Source organism: Saccostrea echinata, unplaced genomic scaffold (genome assembly GCF_033153115.1).
Source record: "Saccostrea echinata isolate AGI-Se365-2 ecotype Australia unplaced genomic scaffold, CSIRO_AGI_Sech_v1 ptg000006l, whole genome shotgun sequence".
NCBI classification, from domain to species: Eukaryota; Metazoa; Mollusca; class Bivalvia; order Ostreida; family Ostreidae; genus Saccostrea; species Saccostrea echinata.
In genome coordinates this window covers 14,035,509-14,052,842 of record NW_026889755.1, presented here as the reverse complement: position 1 = coordinate 14,052,842, position 17,334 = coordinate 14,035,509, and the positions used below count along the sequence as shown (strand labels likewise).

Sequence of the window (17,334 nt, the reverse complement as noted above, 5' to 3'; positions counted from 1 at the left end):
AGTCTTTGAAATGTAATGTTAAACAAGAGCAATGCTATGAAATACACTGATAAAATTGTTTAAAAAATGATTTTTTAAATAAAATAGAAGTTTGACGTTTAAGGTGAATTCTAATAAATGTTCAGATCTAACATCTGAATTAGATTGATATATGAGTACCATTCTGTGTAGTGCTATATATAATTTTTCAAAACAAAACAAAACATATCAATAAATAAAAGAAAGAAAATTATTGAAAATCTTTACTGTTCACCAAGATTTTTTAATCATTTAGCTTCAATTAAAAAAAAAAAAAAAACCTCCCTCCCTCATGGGTCTGAAACCCCCCAGGTGGCAATTCTAAACAAACATTTCTTTAAGGATGGCGTTGTGTATGTTTTGATATGTATATTTCCAATGGCATGTTTTTGAAGCTGTTTCAGAAGGAAATATTTGTTTAATATATATTCGTTTATTAAATTTGATTGTCCACTGTTTAATTACCTTAACCCTTGGGGTCATGATTTATACAAATATAATAACACAACTTTTTTTTTTTTTGTAAATATGAGCAATTTTGGCTTTGTTATTCTTGAGAGATTTTCAATTTTTTCCTATAAATATTTGTACTAAAAATATGATTTTCATTTGAAAAGCACCCTTTCATGAGGGGACATTTAATGATTTGAACTAATTAAATGACTACCTGAGGATGCATACATATAAGATGTCAAAGATCATGGATTTGTTGTCTTTAAGAAGATTTTTTAAAGTTTTTTCTTATATATTCGTATGTTAAACTTTGATCATATCTGGTGGCCTCAGGCTATATCTGGGGGTCATAATTTAAAAATCAAATTTTGTAATGTGCAATACTTGAAGATGTTTCCAGATTAGTTTTATATTTTCCCAACTCTGTGGTTCTTGATGAGGAGATTTACAAACATGCCACAAAATTTTAATTATGTCTTCATTATTTCCCTTTATAAGAGGTCATACATGGCCTTTCATATGAAGATAGTAGTTGAGTCTTCTGTGGTCAAGGATGCTTTGTGTTTAGTTTTATTGAAATTGGTCCAGTGGTTCTTGAAAAGAAGTTAAAAATATGAAATGTTTACAGACAGACGGACAGCTAGACAGACGACCAAATTATGATTAGAAAAGCTTATTTGAGCTTTGAATTATAGCTGAAATGAAATGGGCGTTGTTCAAATTGTTCAAAAGAAGTACTTTTCTTGAAAAGTTTAATCTCTCTTAGGTTTCTTTGCTGGGTTGATCTTCTCTCTGGAAAAATGAAGAATTATGAATGAAAATTAAAGTTGCATGAAAGTACTTTAAAAATATTGTGAAGATCTATTTCTTCAAGAGTTTCATTAAAAATGGATTAATAGTAAAAATGTTTTGATATACTTTATATTGATAGTATTTGCAATGTTGTAATATATAAATTTTTGACCTCATTGATAATACCGAAGAAATTTTTTTCCAAATAATTATATTTGTTGAAGAGGTACAATCTGTAATACTAGATATATTAAAAGTAAAAAGTTGAAATTTTGCATTATTGATAATGTTTGCAATTATTTTAATGAGAGATTTTGAGATCATGATTATATAATTATTTTAATGAGAGTTTTTGAGATCATGATTATATATATAGTTATATAAATAACTTTACAGTTCAACAATGGTAAATCCATGAGCGCTTCCTTTGATATGTATGTCTTGTTCGAACCCTCTGGGAAATATTCTTTCCAGTTCCGTTGTTTTTACTTTATAAGTTTTTGTGTCAATGATGAGATAGCTGAAGTCCCTAGATGAAAAAAAAGATGATCTTTGAGTCACTATGGCTAGTTTAAGAATTTTTTTTTCAAATTTCTTTATTTAAGGGTCCTCCACACCATGTGACCTGTGACGTATATAGAGAAAAAATACTTTTACTTCCGATTTTATTGAGAAAATACATGAACAAATTGTCCTTCCACTGTTTGTAAACAATAAACACATGGCATGATGATCACGGAGTGACCGATGAAAAGGATTGCGGTATTTTTTTTTTTCAATAAAAGAACAATAGACGTCTTGGATTATTATTATAAAGATAATAATTCCTAGACAACAGGTACCGATGTGTATGACGAGAAAAGTATAGGTTATTTACACTTTCAGGCTAATCAACCGAGTCTGTTTTTGATACTGTGTAGTTGAACATGTTGAAATTTCGGCACACTAATTTGTACGTTTCAATAATACATTATCTCATTGTGTGTTTATAAATATTGATAAAATAGTGTGCGTTTATAGTTTTTCTCTTTTATTTTTGTCCAGTTCAGTGGCTAGTATATTACTAAATTATAATAGTATGGTGACGTAAGCGGAGACTTGCCAAAGTTTTTGAGTCCCGAGCAACAGGAAAGATAACTCCAAAAAGGAACTTTGATACCAGAGATTTTGAAAATGTTTTTTCTACATCAGTGCATTTAATTTTAATTCAATTTTTTTATGTAATCTAATTCATTAATGTTTCTTCTCTTCAAAAGGAGTCCTTGTTGATTTTTCTCGTGATGTATTTCAAAGAAAAAGAGTTTTATGTACTTCTTATAAATAAAATAAATTTCTGTAAAAAATGTGTTGATCGATAAAATTGAGTTTTTATGGTTATTCTGTGAGCTTAAAAATATACGAAAGGGTAAGGCAAATTTTTTTTGCTAGGTATGAAAACGCCTCGGGAAAAATTTCTTGAAACTTGTGAAATAATTATTTTAAAAAATCAGTATAAATTATATCTTAATCCCTGGACAGTTTTTAAAGGTTGATATGTTTGTTAAAAGTAATGCTCAATAATATGCGAACATAAGCTGTGGGTGTGTGGAGGACCCTAAACTATAACAAATTAAGTTATTGTGGCCTTATTGTAAGCTCAGGTGTCCAATATCCACAAAGCTGCATTAATTTCTATTCGTAACCCAATGCCAAAACAAGACACGCTTGCAAAGAATTAAGCAAAACAAACTAGTTGTATGTACAACTATTAATTAGTTCTTGTAAAATGCATTTGTAAACTGGTTAGGGGAACCAGGTTAGTGTTATTATAGAAATATGTAACAGAAATGAGAGCAGAGTATCTTATGGAAATCGACAAAAACATCATTTTGATTTCAAAAATATGCATTTCATTTAAACAATTTAAAATTAGTAAGCTGCACCTATGACTTTAGCATAATATCAGTCTCATGCTGCATTGGTAAGTAATATGATGACCATGTGATCGAGGTAATTTGGGATCCTGTGACTAATATAATGATTGTTACTCAGAAAGACAAATAATCGCAATTTCAACTTTCAAAGATAGTTATGAGAAATTAAAGCTAATGTGCTTTCATAAAGAGCCTACATATACGCATGTTTATTCAAAACCAGAGTTAAACTGATGACAAAATATTAGAAGAAGCAAAATTTGTGGAATGTTTTTACTGAATGTTGGTCATTAAGCTTTGATTTGAAAAAACATTAAGCGGTGATTTGAACAAACTTGAATCTACACCAGCTGAGGATGCTTCTATGTAAATATGATGAATAATGACTATGCTATTCTAGACAAGATTTTAAAAAAACTTTTCCTATATTTCCTATATGAAACTTTGGTCGGCCATTTTGGGACCTTAATTGCCAATTATCTTCATTTGATCAAACTTGAATTTCCTTCACCCAATGATACTTTGTGGCAATTTTGGTTGAAATTGGCCTAGTGATTCTTGAGAAAAAGTCGAAAATGTGAAAAGTTTACAGACGGACAGACAGACAGATGGACACTGGACAAAATGTGATCAGAAAACCTCACTTGAGCCTTCGGCTCAGGTGACCTAAAAATAATAGGATATGTGATCACAAAATGTCAAGTAATCTTTCAGCTGTAGTCAGTGAAGAAGAATAAAATTTAATGACTTACTCTCTAAAATCTACCCCTTCGACTTTTCCTTCGACTATGGTGTTCTCTTCGGATTCCTATGATAGAAAAATTGTTGTAATGATTTTTAATTAAAGCATTAAAGTGGAAAGTTCATGCAACTTAATCCTTTGCTTGAAAAGACTCACTTGAATGTATTTTTTTTCTTATAGATCTGCAAGTTTTACATTATTTTTTCTATTTGTAAAATAGACAGGAGCATGCATTTTCACTACAGTCAAACCTGATTTAAGAGATGACTTGTTTGAGAACAAGAAATTGGCTACACATGTGGCCACTTTTCAAGGTTTCAAAAGAATGAATAAACCAGAAGTGTGTGTTAAGTCTTTAGCTCAACTGGTATGTTATTAAAATAAAGGAAGAAAAAAATTATTAATTAAGCTCTTTCAAATGACATCAAGAGCAATGACTCTGTGACCTTGACCGATATACTAAAAATATTTTTTTTCTGTGAATTTAACTTTCACCTTTTCTTATGAACCATAAAAGATAGAGACTTTAAATTTGGTATGCATATGCCACTGATTAAGTCGTTTCATACAACACTACGGTCAATGACCTTGTGACCTTGACAGTGTCCTATATGCTAAAAATATCTGTTTTGAATCTTCAGCATAACTTTTGAACAATGAGAGATAGAGACTTCATATTTGGTATGCATATTTTACTAATCAAGTTCTTTTGAATGACATCAAGATCTGTGATCTTGTGCCCTTGACTATGGCCCATATGCTAAAAGTGTTTTTTTTTTTTTTAAATTGTGTTGAAGATGGGTGAATAGTGTTTTCCAAACACATCTTGTTCAAGATTGCACTAATTTGAGTGGTTTTGGTTCCATCCTGCAGGCGACAGGGATCATGAAATTAACAATTTTTGTTTTACATGCATGCTTTATGCCAAATTTGGTTGAAATTGGTTTACTGGCTTCAGAAAAGAAGCTCAAAATGTTCAAACATTACTGTACGCTGACGGATGAAAATGGATAGGAATAGGTCACCTGAGTTTACTCAGGTGATGTAACTTTACTCAGGTGACCTAAAAATGTAAATGTTAAGAGAACAAGAATTTCAGTTCATACCTTTATGGAAGTAAGCAGGGTTGAATTTAGTGAAATTATATCTTTAAATGTTGCAACTTCTACGTTGCAGACAGTCACGACTTCATCATTCTGCGGCAGACACTTGTCGGCATGGTCTCCCCACAATTTACAAACTACTCGGGAAGTACCTTCCATCGACTCTATTGTTATCTCCTTCCTCTTACTATTGGGCGATTCTATGATCTGTGATGACTTGAACAAATACTTTGTATATTAGAAATATGTTATACAATTTAATTGTAAAAATATAAAATGTACGTGATCTTTGTACATTATTACTGTACATTATAATCATTATGATCATGTTTTCTAAAAAGAATGTTCACAAGTATCTATAACAAGAGGCCCATGGGCCACATCGCTCACCTGAGAAGCTTTGACCATTCTGTTCTTTACCGGATTTCCCTCTTGTTATACATAATGCATCCCCACCCTACCCCACTGATCATAATTTAGACATTTTGAAATTTATACTACCCAATGATCCTTCCATGGGCACATATGTTTGAGCTTTTTTTGCCCAGTGGTTCCTGAGAAGAAGATTTTCAAAGATCTTTCTTATATATTTCTACGTAAAACTTTGATTCCCTACAATGGCCCCGCCCTTCCCCCAGGGGTCATGATTCCTACAATTTAGAATTTACACTACCCCAGAATGCTTCCACATAAGTTTCACTTTTTCTGGCCCAGTGGTTCTTGAGAAGAAGATTTTCAAAGATTTTTCCTTTATATTTCAATATAAAACTTTGATTCCCCATTGTGGCCCCGCCCTTCCCCTGGGGGTCATTATTTCAACAATTTAGAATCAACATTATACCAGGATGCTTCCACATAAGTTTCAGCTTTCCTGGCCCAGCAGTTCTTGAGAAGAAGATTTTTAAAGATTTTTCCAATATATTTCCATGTAAAATTTTGATACCCAATTGTGGCCCTGCCCTTCCCCCGGGGGTCATGATGTGAACAATTAGGAATGTAAACTATACCAGGATGCTTCCACATAAGTTTCAGCTTTTCTGGCCCAGTGGTTCTAGAGAAGAAGATTTTCAAAGATTTTTCCTATATATTTCTATATAAAACTGATTCCCCATTGTGGGCCCGCCCTTCCCATGGGGGTCATGATGTGAATAATTTAGAATCTATAATATACCAGGATGCTTCCACATAAGTTTCAGCTTTTCTGGGCCAGTGTTTCTTGAGAAGATGATTTTTTAATGACCCAACCCTATTTTTGTCTTTCCTTGATTTTCTCCCCTTGCGAGGGGATATGTCCCTTCATTTTAACAATTTAAATTGCCCTTCACCCAAGGATGCTTTGTACCAAGTTTGGTCAAAATTGGCCCAGTGGTTCTTGAGGAGAAGTAAATGTGACAAGAGGCCCAGGGACCACAGTGCTCACCTGAGCACATTGGCTACGAAAAAGCACATATCAGATCAGAAATGAAAGTTTACTGGGGGGGGGGGGATTGAATTTTAACCCCCCAGGGGTTCATGATTTGAACAAACTTGAATCTACACTACCTGAAGATGATTCCATATTAATATCACCAATCATAGGTTTGAAGTACTTGTAAAGATGATTTTAAAGGTTTCCCTATAAATCCCTATATAAACTTTGGTCGGCTATTTTTGCCCAACCCTAGCCCCGGGGGTCATGGTTTGAACAAACTTGAATCAACACTACCTGAGGATGATTCCACATGAGTTTCATTTTTCCTGGCCCAGCGGTTCTTGAGAAGAAGATTTTTAAAGATTTTTCCTATATATTCCTATGTAAAACTTGGGTCGGCCATTTTGGCCCCACCCTAGCCCAGGGGTCATGATTTGAACAAACTTGAATTTACACTACCTGAAGATGATTCCACATAAGTTTCATCTTTCCTGGCCCAGTGGTTCTTGAAAAGAAGATTTTTAAAGATTTTTCCTATATATTCCTATGTAAAACTTGAGTCGGCCATTTTGGCCCCACCCTAGCCCCGGGGGTCATGATTTGAACAAACTTGAATCTACACTACCTGAGGATGATTCCATGTGAGTTTCATCTTTCCTGGCTCAGTGGTTTTTGGGAAGAAGATTTTTTAAAAATGCCATTAATTTTTCTCTAATTCATAATTATCTCCCCTTGGAAAAGGGTGTGGCCCTTCATTTGAACAAACTTGAATCCCTTTTACCCAAGGATGCTTTGTGGCAAGTTTGGTTGAAATTGGCCCTGCGGTTCTTGAGAAGAAGTCTAAAATGTTAAAAGTTTACAGACAGACGGACAGAAGGACGCCAGACAAAATGTGATCAGAATAGCTCACTTGAGCCTTCAGCTCAGATGAGCTAAAAAGTATACAGACGGACAGACAACGGACAAATGTGATCAGAAAAGTTCACTTGAGCCTTATATAAAAGAAAGAAATAAATTTATGCTTACTTTTCGTAAAATACCTCTGACTGAAACCATTCTTTTTTGTGGTGATTGGAGAATTTCCTCGACTGTTTCTTGTGGTGGGTTGAGGTATGTGTCAATGACAGATTGGTTCATTTCGAATGGAGATGTTTCAAAAACCTTAAAACATGTCAATTTTGTTCAGATTTCAGCAATATTTAGTAGAGCAGGTGCTTTGTTAAGGTACTCAGATATTTCGATCTACTTGTCTAAATCTATTATGATACAACAAGAACTGTCCAAACTGGACAAAATACCCCCCGCTGGATTTTTTAGAAGTAATATTTTCCATAATAGATATGTATCAAACACAAATTATGAAATTTTTCTAACAGTGATCTTGAACTTCCCCAAATGACCTTGGGTCAAGGTCATGACACACAATTGGGTCATGGGCAATCTTTGTGTGAAATGAGAACCTACCATGTTTATCCATAAGAAAGATATGGATCAGACACGAATTATGAAATTTTTCTTCCAGTGACCTTGAACTTCCCCAAATGATCTTGGGTCAAGGTCATGACACAAAATAGGGTTTCATGGGCAATCTTTGTGTGAAATGAGAATTTACCAAGTTTATCCATAAGAAAGATATGTACCAGACACGAATTATGAAATTTTTCTTCCAGTGACCTTGAACTTGCCCAAATGACCTTGGGTCAAGGTCATGACACACCCTTGGGTCATGAGCAATCTTAGTGTGGAGTAGTAGATTGTAATGTCCCTCTAAGAAAAATATGGACCGGACACCATTGCACAGACAGACGGACAAGGTGATTCCTATATACCCCCCAAACTTTGTTTGTGGGGGTTATAATAAAATGTCTTGTAGTGACACAAATAAAGAAGATTAGGGTTGTTATCAAGTATTTAAAGGGGGGTGACTATAGTTTTATTGTGTGAAAACTACAATAGTGAAACTCTTTCTTTTTATATAATATATAGCTTGCATTAACTTTAGTGTACATGCAAAATTTGGGCATTTCAAAGCATTAATTTGTTTTCAGACCATGTAACTCCCACCTACCAACCCTTGACCCAGGAGGGGGGGGGGCATAAAAAATAATCATTTTGCTAGATGCACCTTTCTTCATCATTAATATATATATACTTGGATCATTAGCATAAACCCAAAAGCAAAGGAAAATATTTTCTAAGAATTAATGTTTTTTTTACTGAATAATCAAAAGAGCCTTAACACCTGAACCCCTGATTCTTGGGCAATAAAAGTCACAATTTTTGAAAAGGAACTTTTGCTTATCATAACAATGTGCTTAATTAGTTTATTTAATACTCAGAAGCAGAGAAGATTTTCAAAGAATAAATGCATTTTCACTATATAATCAATAGAGCCCGCCTTTACACTAGAACCCTTGACCCTAGGGCCATAAAATTCACAAATCTGGAAGAGGCACTCTTTTTCATCATTACAGTGTACTTATTTAGTTTATTTAATACTCAGAAGCAGAGAAAAAGATTTTCAGAGAATAAATGCATTTTGACTATATAATTTATAGAGCCTCACCCTAACACCAGAACCCCTGACCCTGGGGCCATAAAATTCACAAATCTTGAAGAAACACTCTTTCTCATTTTAACTATGTTCTTAGCTAATTTATTTAAAACCCAGAAGCAAAGAAAGGATTTTCAAAGAATAAATGCATTTTCACTATATAATTTATAGAGCCTCGCCCTAACACCAGAACCCCTGACACCGGGGCCATAAAAATTCACAAATCTGGAAGAGGCACTCTTTCTCATTATAACCATGTACTTAGCTAATTTATTTAAAACCCAGAAGCAGAGAAGAAGATTTTCAAAGAATAAATGCATTTTCACTATATAATCTATAGAGCGCCGTCCTAACACCCCCTGACCCTGGGACTATAAAATTTACAATTTTGGAAAAGGCACTCTTGCTCATCATAACCATGTGCTCAATTATTTTATTTAATACTCAGAAACAGAGAAGAAGATTTTCAAAGAATAAATGCATTTTCATTATATATAATCTATAGAGCCCCACCCCAACACTAGAACCCCTGAACCTGGTGCCATAAAATTCAAAAATCTGGAAGAGGCACTCTTTTTCATCATAACTATGTACTTAGTTTATTTAAAACCAAGAAGCAGACAAGAAGATTTTCAAAGAATAAATGCATTTTCATTATATATAATCTATAGAGCCCCGCCCTAACACTAGAACCCTTAACCCTGGGGCCATAAAATTAACAAATCTGGATGAGGCACTCTTGCTCATCATAACTATGTATTCAGTTAGTTTATTTCAAACCCAGAAGCAGAGAAGAAGATTTTTAAAGAAAAAATGCATTTTCACTATATAATCTATAGAGCCGCGCCCTAACACTGGAACTCCTGACCCTAGGGCTATAAATTTACAATTTTGGAAAAGGCACTCTTGCTCATCATAACTTTATGCTTAATTATTTTAGTTTATTTAATACTCAGAAACAGAGAGGAAGATTTTAAAAGAATAAATGCATTTTCACTATATAATCTATATAGCGCCGCCCTAACACTAGAATCCCTGACCCAGGGGCCATTAAATTCACAAATCTGGAAGAGGCACTCTTGCTCATTATAACTATGTACCTAGTTAGTTTATTTAAAACCCAGAAGCTGAGAAGATTTTCAAAGAATAAATGCATTTTCATTACATATAATCTATAGAGCCCCACCCCAACACTAGAACCCCTGAACCTGGTGCCATAAAATTCACAAATCTGGAAGAGGCACTCTTTTTCATCATAACTATGTACTTAGTTTATTTAAAACCAAGAAGCAGACGAGAAGATTTTCAAAGAATAAATGCATTTTCATTATATATAATCTATAGAGCCCCGCCCTAACACTAGAACCCTTAACCCTGGGGCCATAAAATTAACAAATGTGGAAGAGGCATTCTTGCTCATCATAACTATCTAATACCCAGAAGCAGAGAAGATGATTTTCAAAGAAATAATGCATTTTCACTATATAATATATATAGTCCCGCCCTAGCACTAGAACCTCTGACCCTGGGGCCATAAATTTCACAATTTAGGTAGAGGACTCATTGCTTATTACATTCATGCTAACAGTTTGTCTGCTTGATGTCAGGGAGTAAAGAAAAAGATTTTTTAAGATTGCAATAATTTTAGTAGGTTTGGCCCCACCCCTCAGGCCCCAGGGGGACGGGGACCATGAAATTCACAATATTTGTTCCCCTTCATCCATAGATGCTGCATACCAAATTTGGTAGAAAATGGTTCAGTGGTATCAGAGAAGAAGCTGAAAATGTTCAAATGTTAACACACAACGATGGACGAAAACAGATGGCAATAGGTCATCCGAGTTACTCAGGTGACCTAAAAATTGCACAAGACATTAATTTTCAGTGGAATTTTCTTTCAGAAAGATTTTGATATATATGTTGAAAACTAATACTGACTCATTGTGCGACTTTTTGTCTGCTTTTCATAAAACTGAAACTTATTCCAAAATAGCTAAATATAGCAATATTTTATAGGTAAATAAAGCTATATAGGTAGATATACCTATATAGCTAAATATAGTGATTTTCCTGGACCTGTTTATAGCATTTTATATATCCAGCAAGAGGCCAATGGGCCACATCGCTCACCTGAGTAACTTAGCTGATGCAGATCTTTTTGTTCTATATATATTTCTATGTAAAACTTGGATTCCCTATTGTGGCCCTGCCCTACCCCCGGGGTTCATGATTTTAACAAATTAATATCTACACTACCCAAGGATGCTTCCATATCAGTTTCAGCTTCCCTGGCCCAGTGTTTTCTAAGAAGATTTTTAAAGATTTGTTCTATATATTTCTATGTAAAACTTGGATTCCCTATTAAAGCCCCGCCCTACCCCCGGGGGTCATAATTTTAACAATTTAATATCTACACTACCTAAGGATGCTTCCACACAAGTTTCAGCTTTTCTGGCCCAGTGGTTCTTGAGGAGAAGATTTTTTAATGACCCCACCGTATTTTTGTATTTTCTTGATTATCTCCCGTTGGAAGGGGTCTTGGCCCTTGGTTTAAACCATTTAAATTTCCCTTCACCCAAGGATGATTTGCACCAAGTTTGATTAAAATTGGCCCAGTGGTTCTAGAGAAGAAGTTGAAAGTGTAAAAAGTTTACAGACAGACGGACAACGGTTGATCAGAAAAGCTCACCCGAGCTTTCAGCTCAGGTGAGCTAAAAATGAAAGTGGGCGACAGTGGGAGACAATTTTTAAAAGGAAAATTAGGAAAGAAACGTGCTTTTCTGCATTAAACTTAGAAACGTACCAAATGACGTCATATTTCCAGAAAGCCTCTCCTTTATTTCATATTCTTTAACGATTTATCATATTCATCTTCTCAACTATTGTTAATGTTAATTTCATAACTTTTTAAAAACAAAATTTTTAGGGGACAATAAAGCTTAAACTGTATCCCCTTGTGATAAAAGCAGGATTGAAGAACTTTGCAATGAAACATCTAGACGTGACCTGTAATATTGGCGACTTTAGTGTATGTCAACTGTAAACTGTAAGAGTAATAAATACCTCTTCCCTTCTCATCCCTCTTTCTGTCTTTCACAAGAAATAAAAGACCAAGATATTGGGGCCCTGAACTGTTGGTAGCATAAATGATAAGTAAAATTATAGGCATTTCTATCTTGGAATAAAGTGTAGAATGTTCTTACCTTTGAGGATTCTGTAAGGCGGACAGTGTCGCCGATGGCTGCTACATTAGAGCACAAATAATATTTTCCTTTTTGAAGGCTGTTTTCAAAGTGCTTCAGGTGTGGTAATGTAATTTGTTTGACGGATTTCTCAAGGTCTACATAGGCCATGGTGATTAGGAAAGAGCCCCGGTCGTTTTTCCGCCTAATCTTTTCTGTCAAAATGTAGACTTTTGTTCTTAGCATATTTCTGGCCATCATTCGTTTCACTGATCTGAGCGCGGGAATTAATCTGACGCTGCACGTGCGGCGGGAAAACCATTCGGGTCCTTCCGTCGGAGGTCGGTGAAACAACCTCTAACCTGGTCCACTGGCTCATCCTTACAGTGACGCGGAGTGTACGAAGCAAAATAGGGACAGGGAACCAGGCTAAACAACCTCGTGGTTTATCCGCTTGTCGGAAAGTACCGAAAAATTGTGAATTTTATAAGATGTAGTCAGCTGAGGCCATCCGAATGTTTGGAGATGAAAAGATTACGGACAAATAATAATAAAAAAAAAAATAATAAAAAAAGATGAAGAAATGATACATTTTAGTGTCAAGCTTTATAACATAATAATTATGTAAAAATAATTTTAAATACCTTATATATAATTATCTGTAAGCGATATGAATGTGAATTTCATAAATTAAATGGTCATAATATGCAGTTTTTCTCTGATAACCTTTGACAATTGGATATTTAGGGCCTAGTGGAGAGTTTTTTTTTATTAAAACAATCTTTTCCATTAAACATTGTGAATTTTAGTGAATGCGTTTAAATGACGGTACTGTTAACAATAACTTAAAAAGATAAATTGGGAAAGATATATATACTTTTTAAATGAAATACGTTATAAAAATATGTGAAAGAAATAAATTATTTATACCAAAGTAATTTTATAAAATACAATTTAAAGTGTGATTTTAAAATAACAGGATTAACACAAAAACGACGGGAGGTGTCTTTCCCTTTACTGTTTTTGACCATATCAAAAAAAAATATTTTACCCAAGGGGTGACACTGTTTATATACTGAAGTAACAAATGTGACAATTGACTATTGTCTTCATTAACATGCTATATATATGATTACAAACCCCTAAGTAAGTAAGTAAGTAAGTAAATTTTATTTAAAGTCGGCATTGTATACAATACATAACAAGAAACATGAGCTCTGTAGAGCTCTTAGACCGACTATCACAGTTAAAATATCACAAGAAAACATTTACAGCATAAATTAACATGCAAAAACACATGTACATATATACACATACAAATGACAGATAAAATGGCTTTAAAATCATTTGGGCATTATATATATTTATATTAAATCCCTTTTTTTGAGAAAAAAATATCTTTCCAATTTATATTGATCAATTTTTTTTATCATATTTAACATTTATGTAATCTCACGTTCGTCTCGCGCTATGTGCATATCGTTCCGGGGCTGTAGATAGTCGGGCGTCGGGAAGTCTACTTTTACCCTTGCCCGAATGTGACGTCATTGTCATTTCCAGTGTTTGCAGCTGCAGTAGACAGAGACTTGCAGGTTACACTTTATAGACAGCAATCTGACATCGTTTTTGGAAAGATTTCAAGAAAGTCTTCAAAGATCCTTAGAGATAAGATTGTTATTAATTCCAACTTGCTGCTCGAGCCTGATCAAAGAGATTTAAAGTAAGTACTTGGTGTAGGCATATATTGAAAATTTTCGTTCGTCAAATATGGCGACCAAGGGAATTACTGATGGATTAGTTCTTGTCTTCTTGATTTAAGAACTATTGCCACAAACGCATGGAAATTGATGTTGTCGACTCGTCAAATAATTGAATTAAAATATCATTATTTTGTTTTATTTAGGCCATTCCAATATTTTGTATTTGTGTAGCATCCACCCCAAATTTGAAAAGCTATCTTTCTAAGCTGAATAGACACACAAACCCACAGGGAAAAGGCACATTTTATGTCCAGTTGTAAAATTTCTCAGTCATTTGAGAAATTTTCTGTCATTGTTATTAACTGATTAACTTAAACTATTATTTAGTTAATGGACATGTTGAAAAAAAAATGGTATAACTGCACTCCACCATTCTAGAAAAGAGAGATGCTGATCCGAAAAGAGAACAACCTGTTTTAAAGTTTTACATTTGTGACATTTCAACATTAATGTGTGTTTTTCTTTAATTTCACAAATATTTAACTAAAACAATTTGTTTGTGGATGCTTAACATAGATAAAAAGTTGGCCTTAAGACTTACATGCTTAAATTGAAGCAACTAATGATAAGACCTGCTTAATAAGAGAGTAGACAAATAAATCTTGAAGCATTGCATTGTAATGCTTAGTGCTATAAATCATTGCATTAATAGTTGGCATTCTCAACTGCTTATGCCTTAGGTGTTGGAACCAGAAGGGCTAGAGGGCTAAGCTTGAAAATTGGGGTAAAACTTTTTATGCCCCCCTTCAAAGAAGGGAGGGCATATTGCTTTGCTGTTGTTCGTCGGTCGGTCTGTTGGTCCATTTAGTTTCCGTTCATTTTCTTCACAACCGTTGCACATACTGAAATGAAATTTGTTATACAGGTTTATCAAGTAAATATACAGGTCAAGTTTTGTTTTGGGTATGATCGCACCATTTTTGTAAGAGTTATGCCCCTTGGACTTAGAAAAATTCCACTTATTTGCAGTTTCCGTTCATTTTCTTTGCAGAGGTGGCACATATTAAAATGAAATTTAGTATACAGATTTATGAGCTGAATATGTAGGTAAAGTTCTCTTTTGGGTACGATCGCACCATTTTTATAAGAGTGATGCCCCTTGGACTTAGAAAATTTCCACTTATTTGCAGTTTCCGTTCATTTTCTTTGCAGAGGTTGCACATATTGAAATGAAATTTAGCATACAGGTATATTAGATAAATATCTAGGCCAAGTTCTGTTTTGAATATGATCGCATCCTTTTTGTTAGAGTTATGCCCCTTGGACGTAGAAATTCGCCTCGGTCAATATGAATATTTTTCTGGTGAATAACAAACCATATTCAACACTAAAAGAGTCCATAATTGTTTTATTATATAGTCGGGATTTGTATAGATAAGACATTCAAGGCTGTATGACGACACCATTTTCATTTGCGATCTTCCATTGTTGAAAATAAAAAAAATCTCCAGATTACTGTTTGTAACCTCTGTGTTTTCCTTTCTGACTTTGGCTATGTGTAAGACGTTCAGATGTTAAAAAATAATCCTGAAAAAGGTTTGAATAATCGTTTTCCTGCACAGATACGTAGCTCGCTGCGGCCGTTGCATCCATTGTTTACAACGTTGTTTGATATTTTGATTGTGACGTCACAATGCTGTTGCATGCGAATTGACCCTCCGGTGAATACGGCCTAAAATCCAGTGAATATGTAGTGTTATGAACTGTTTGCGTTTGTATAGATTATATAGGGACTATAGATAGACTATATAATAATATGTTATAGGGTTTGTGTCTGTCTGTTAGCTTTTCTCATATCGGCTCATAACTTTAATACTATAAGGTCTAGAGTTATCAAACTTTGTCAGCTTATACATATTGGGTAGAAGGTGTGTTGCGCACAAGAAGTAGGTCGCTCTGACCTATAATTAAAAAATTATAGCCAAATATGGAAAAACCCTGTCTGGTCCATAACTAGAAAACTAGTAGACTTAGAATCATTAAACTTGGTCATTTCAAGGTAGAAGGTGTGTCGTGACCTATTTCATTTTCACTGTGACCTTTAATTTAAGTGAAATTTTTTTTTTTTTTTAAATGTCTTTTTCTATTCATTTACACATTCAAAAAATCTAAAACTTTTGCACTATCCTTATTAGAAAAATGTTAAATCAAGAAAATACTTTTTTTTTTAGCATATACTTGACAGCAATCTATAACAAATATTATGTATGTTAAGAGAAATTCCACCACTCGCATGAGTGTACGTAATTTTCAAGCACTGGTGAAGAAGAATTTCGATAACAGAAAATTGCATGTCAAATTAGAGAGAGAAATTAATGAGTTTTTTTTAGTGAGGAGTAGCTGTAAAAGCATCGTCAAATTAGAGAGAGAAATTAATGAGTTTAGTGTGAGGAGTAGCTGCCTGTAACAGCATCGGTGCTATCTATATTCCTTGAGTATTGGGCCAAATGGGTAAGCCTGTTGGATTAAAAATAACTTGTTGGCTAGCCCAAGTTTTAAAATGAATTTTATGACAAGTAATGAAAACTAATTTGATATTGCCTATTAAACTATTTTGATATTACATAGTATTATGAACTTAAAAACTAATTTTATGGGGGTGGGGGTGAAATCAGCATGTCCATATGAATTTCATATTGAAAACTGTGTGACATTATATCTAAAAAAAAATCATTGATGTTTTATAAGTTTTGAAAATGTTTTATGGTAGATAGTGGAGATCCAACAATCTTTTGGGAGTAATGAGTAGAAAAGCATCCAGTTAAAGATTAATTAATGTGTTCAATGTAGGAAGGCTAGCTGCATGGCTCTTTCATTTCTTCATAGAATGGTCTTATCTGTATCCTTTGGGAGTTAGGCAGAAGAACTGTTGGTCAGTTTATATTTGATAACCAGTCTTTTATTTTCAAAATTAATTAGGTATAAATTAAGTTGTGAAGACTAATTTGATAGTGTTTGATATGATAGGCATTTGGCAAGGTCTAACACAACAGGGTTTAAACTTAACGCTCGCCCACTCGCAAATTGCGAGTAAAAATTGGTGTGGGCTCATAAAATTTGTAAGTTGCTCGCCCACGTGGCGAATAAAAATTCTGCAGGGGGCCGAATTCATTCCCAGTCACCTTACTGAAAATCTGCTGAAAAACAGATATTTCATGCAGGTTTTTGATTTAAAACTACAGAAAAATGAAATAAATCACAGCAGTATGGTCCTATTGTTCGTAAATATCCTTCATCTTTTCCATTTAAAGTACTACAGGATTTGTGAAATTCCCTAAAACGATCGTCTTTTTTCCTAATCCGAATTTCCTCCAACCCTCTGTAAATGGTTGATACGTGAGAGATATACAATTTTACTAACTCCCAACTACTCAGTCATATGAATAGTAAGTGTTTTCACCTATTT

General features: G+C 34.0%; 1 protein-coding gene across 1 annotated transcript; it reads right to left on the bottom strand.

Moving 5' to 3' along the window:
- Positions 1-246: 246 nt before the first annotated feature.
- Positions 247-12,569, bottom strand: LOC133180275 (uncharacterized). Its single transcript, XM_061314819.1, has 6 exons — positions 12,190-12,569; positions 7,459-7,593; positions 5,025-5,237; positions 3,929-3,984; positions 1,658-1,792; positions 247-1,263 (listed from the first exon to the last, which is right to left on the bottom strand). Exons 1-6 carry the CDS (start codon positions 12,427-12,429, stop codon positions 1,224-1,226), a joined length of 819 nt encoding a protein of 272 aa, XP_061170803.1. The 5' UTR covers positions 12,430-12,569; the 3' UTR covers positions 247-1,223.
- Between the last annotated feature and the right edge of the window lie 4,765 nt (positions 12,570-17,334).

Bases quoted from the DNA above. Each gene is read 5' to 3' on its own strand.
- LOC133180275 (XM_061314819.1), bottom strand. From the start codon at position 12,429: ATGATGGCCAGAAATATGCTAAGAACAAAAGTCTACATTTTGACAGAA. The intron at 7,594-12,189 runs GTAAGAACATTC...ACATGTTTTAAG, and splicing joins GCCTTACAGAATCCTCAAAG to GTTTTTGAAACATCTCCATT. The intron at 1,793-3,928 runs GTAAGTCATTAA...TTTTTCATCTAG, and splicing joins GAAGGGGTAGATTTTAGAGA to GGACTTCAGCTATCTCATCA.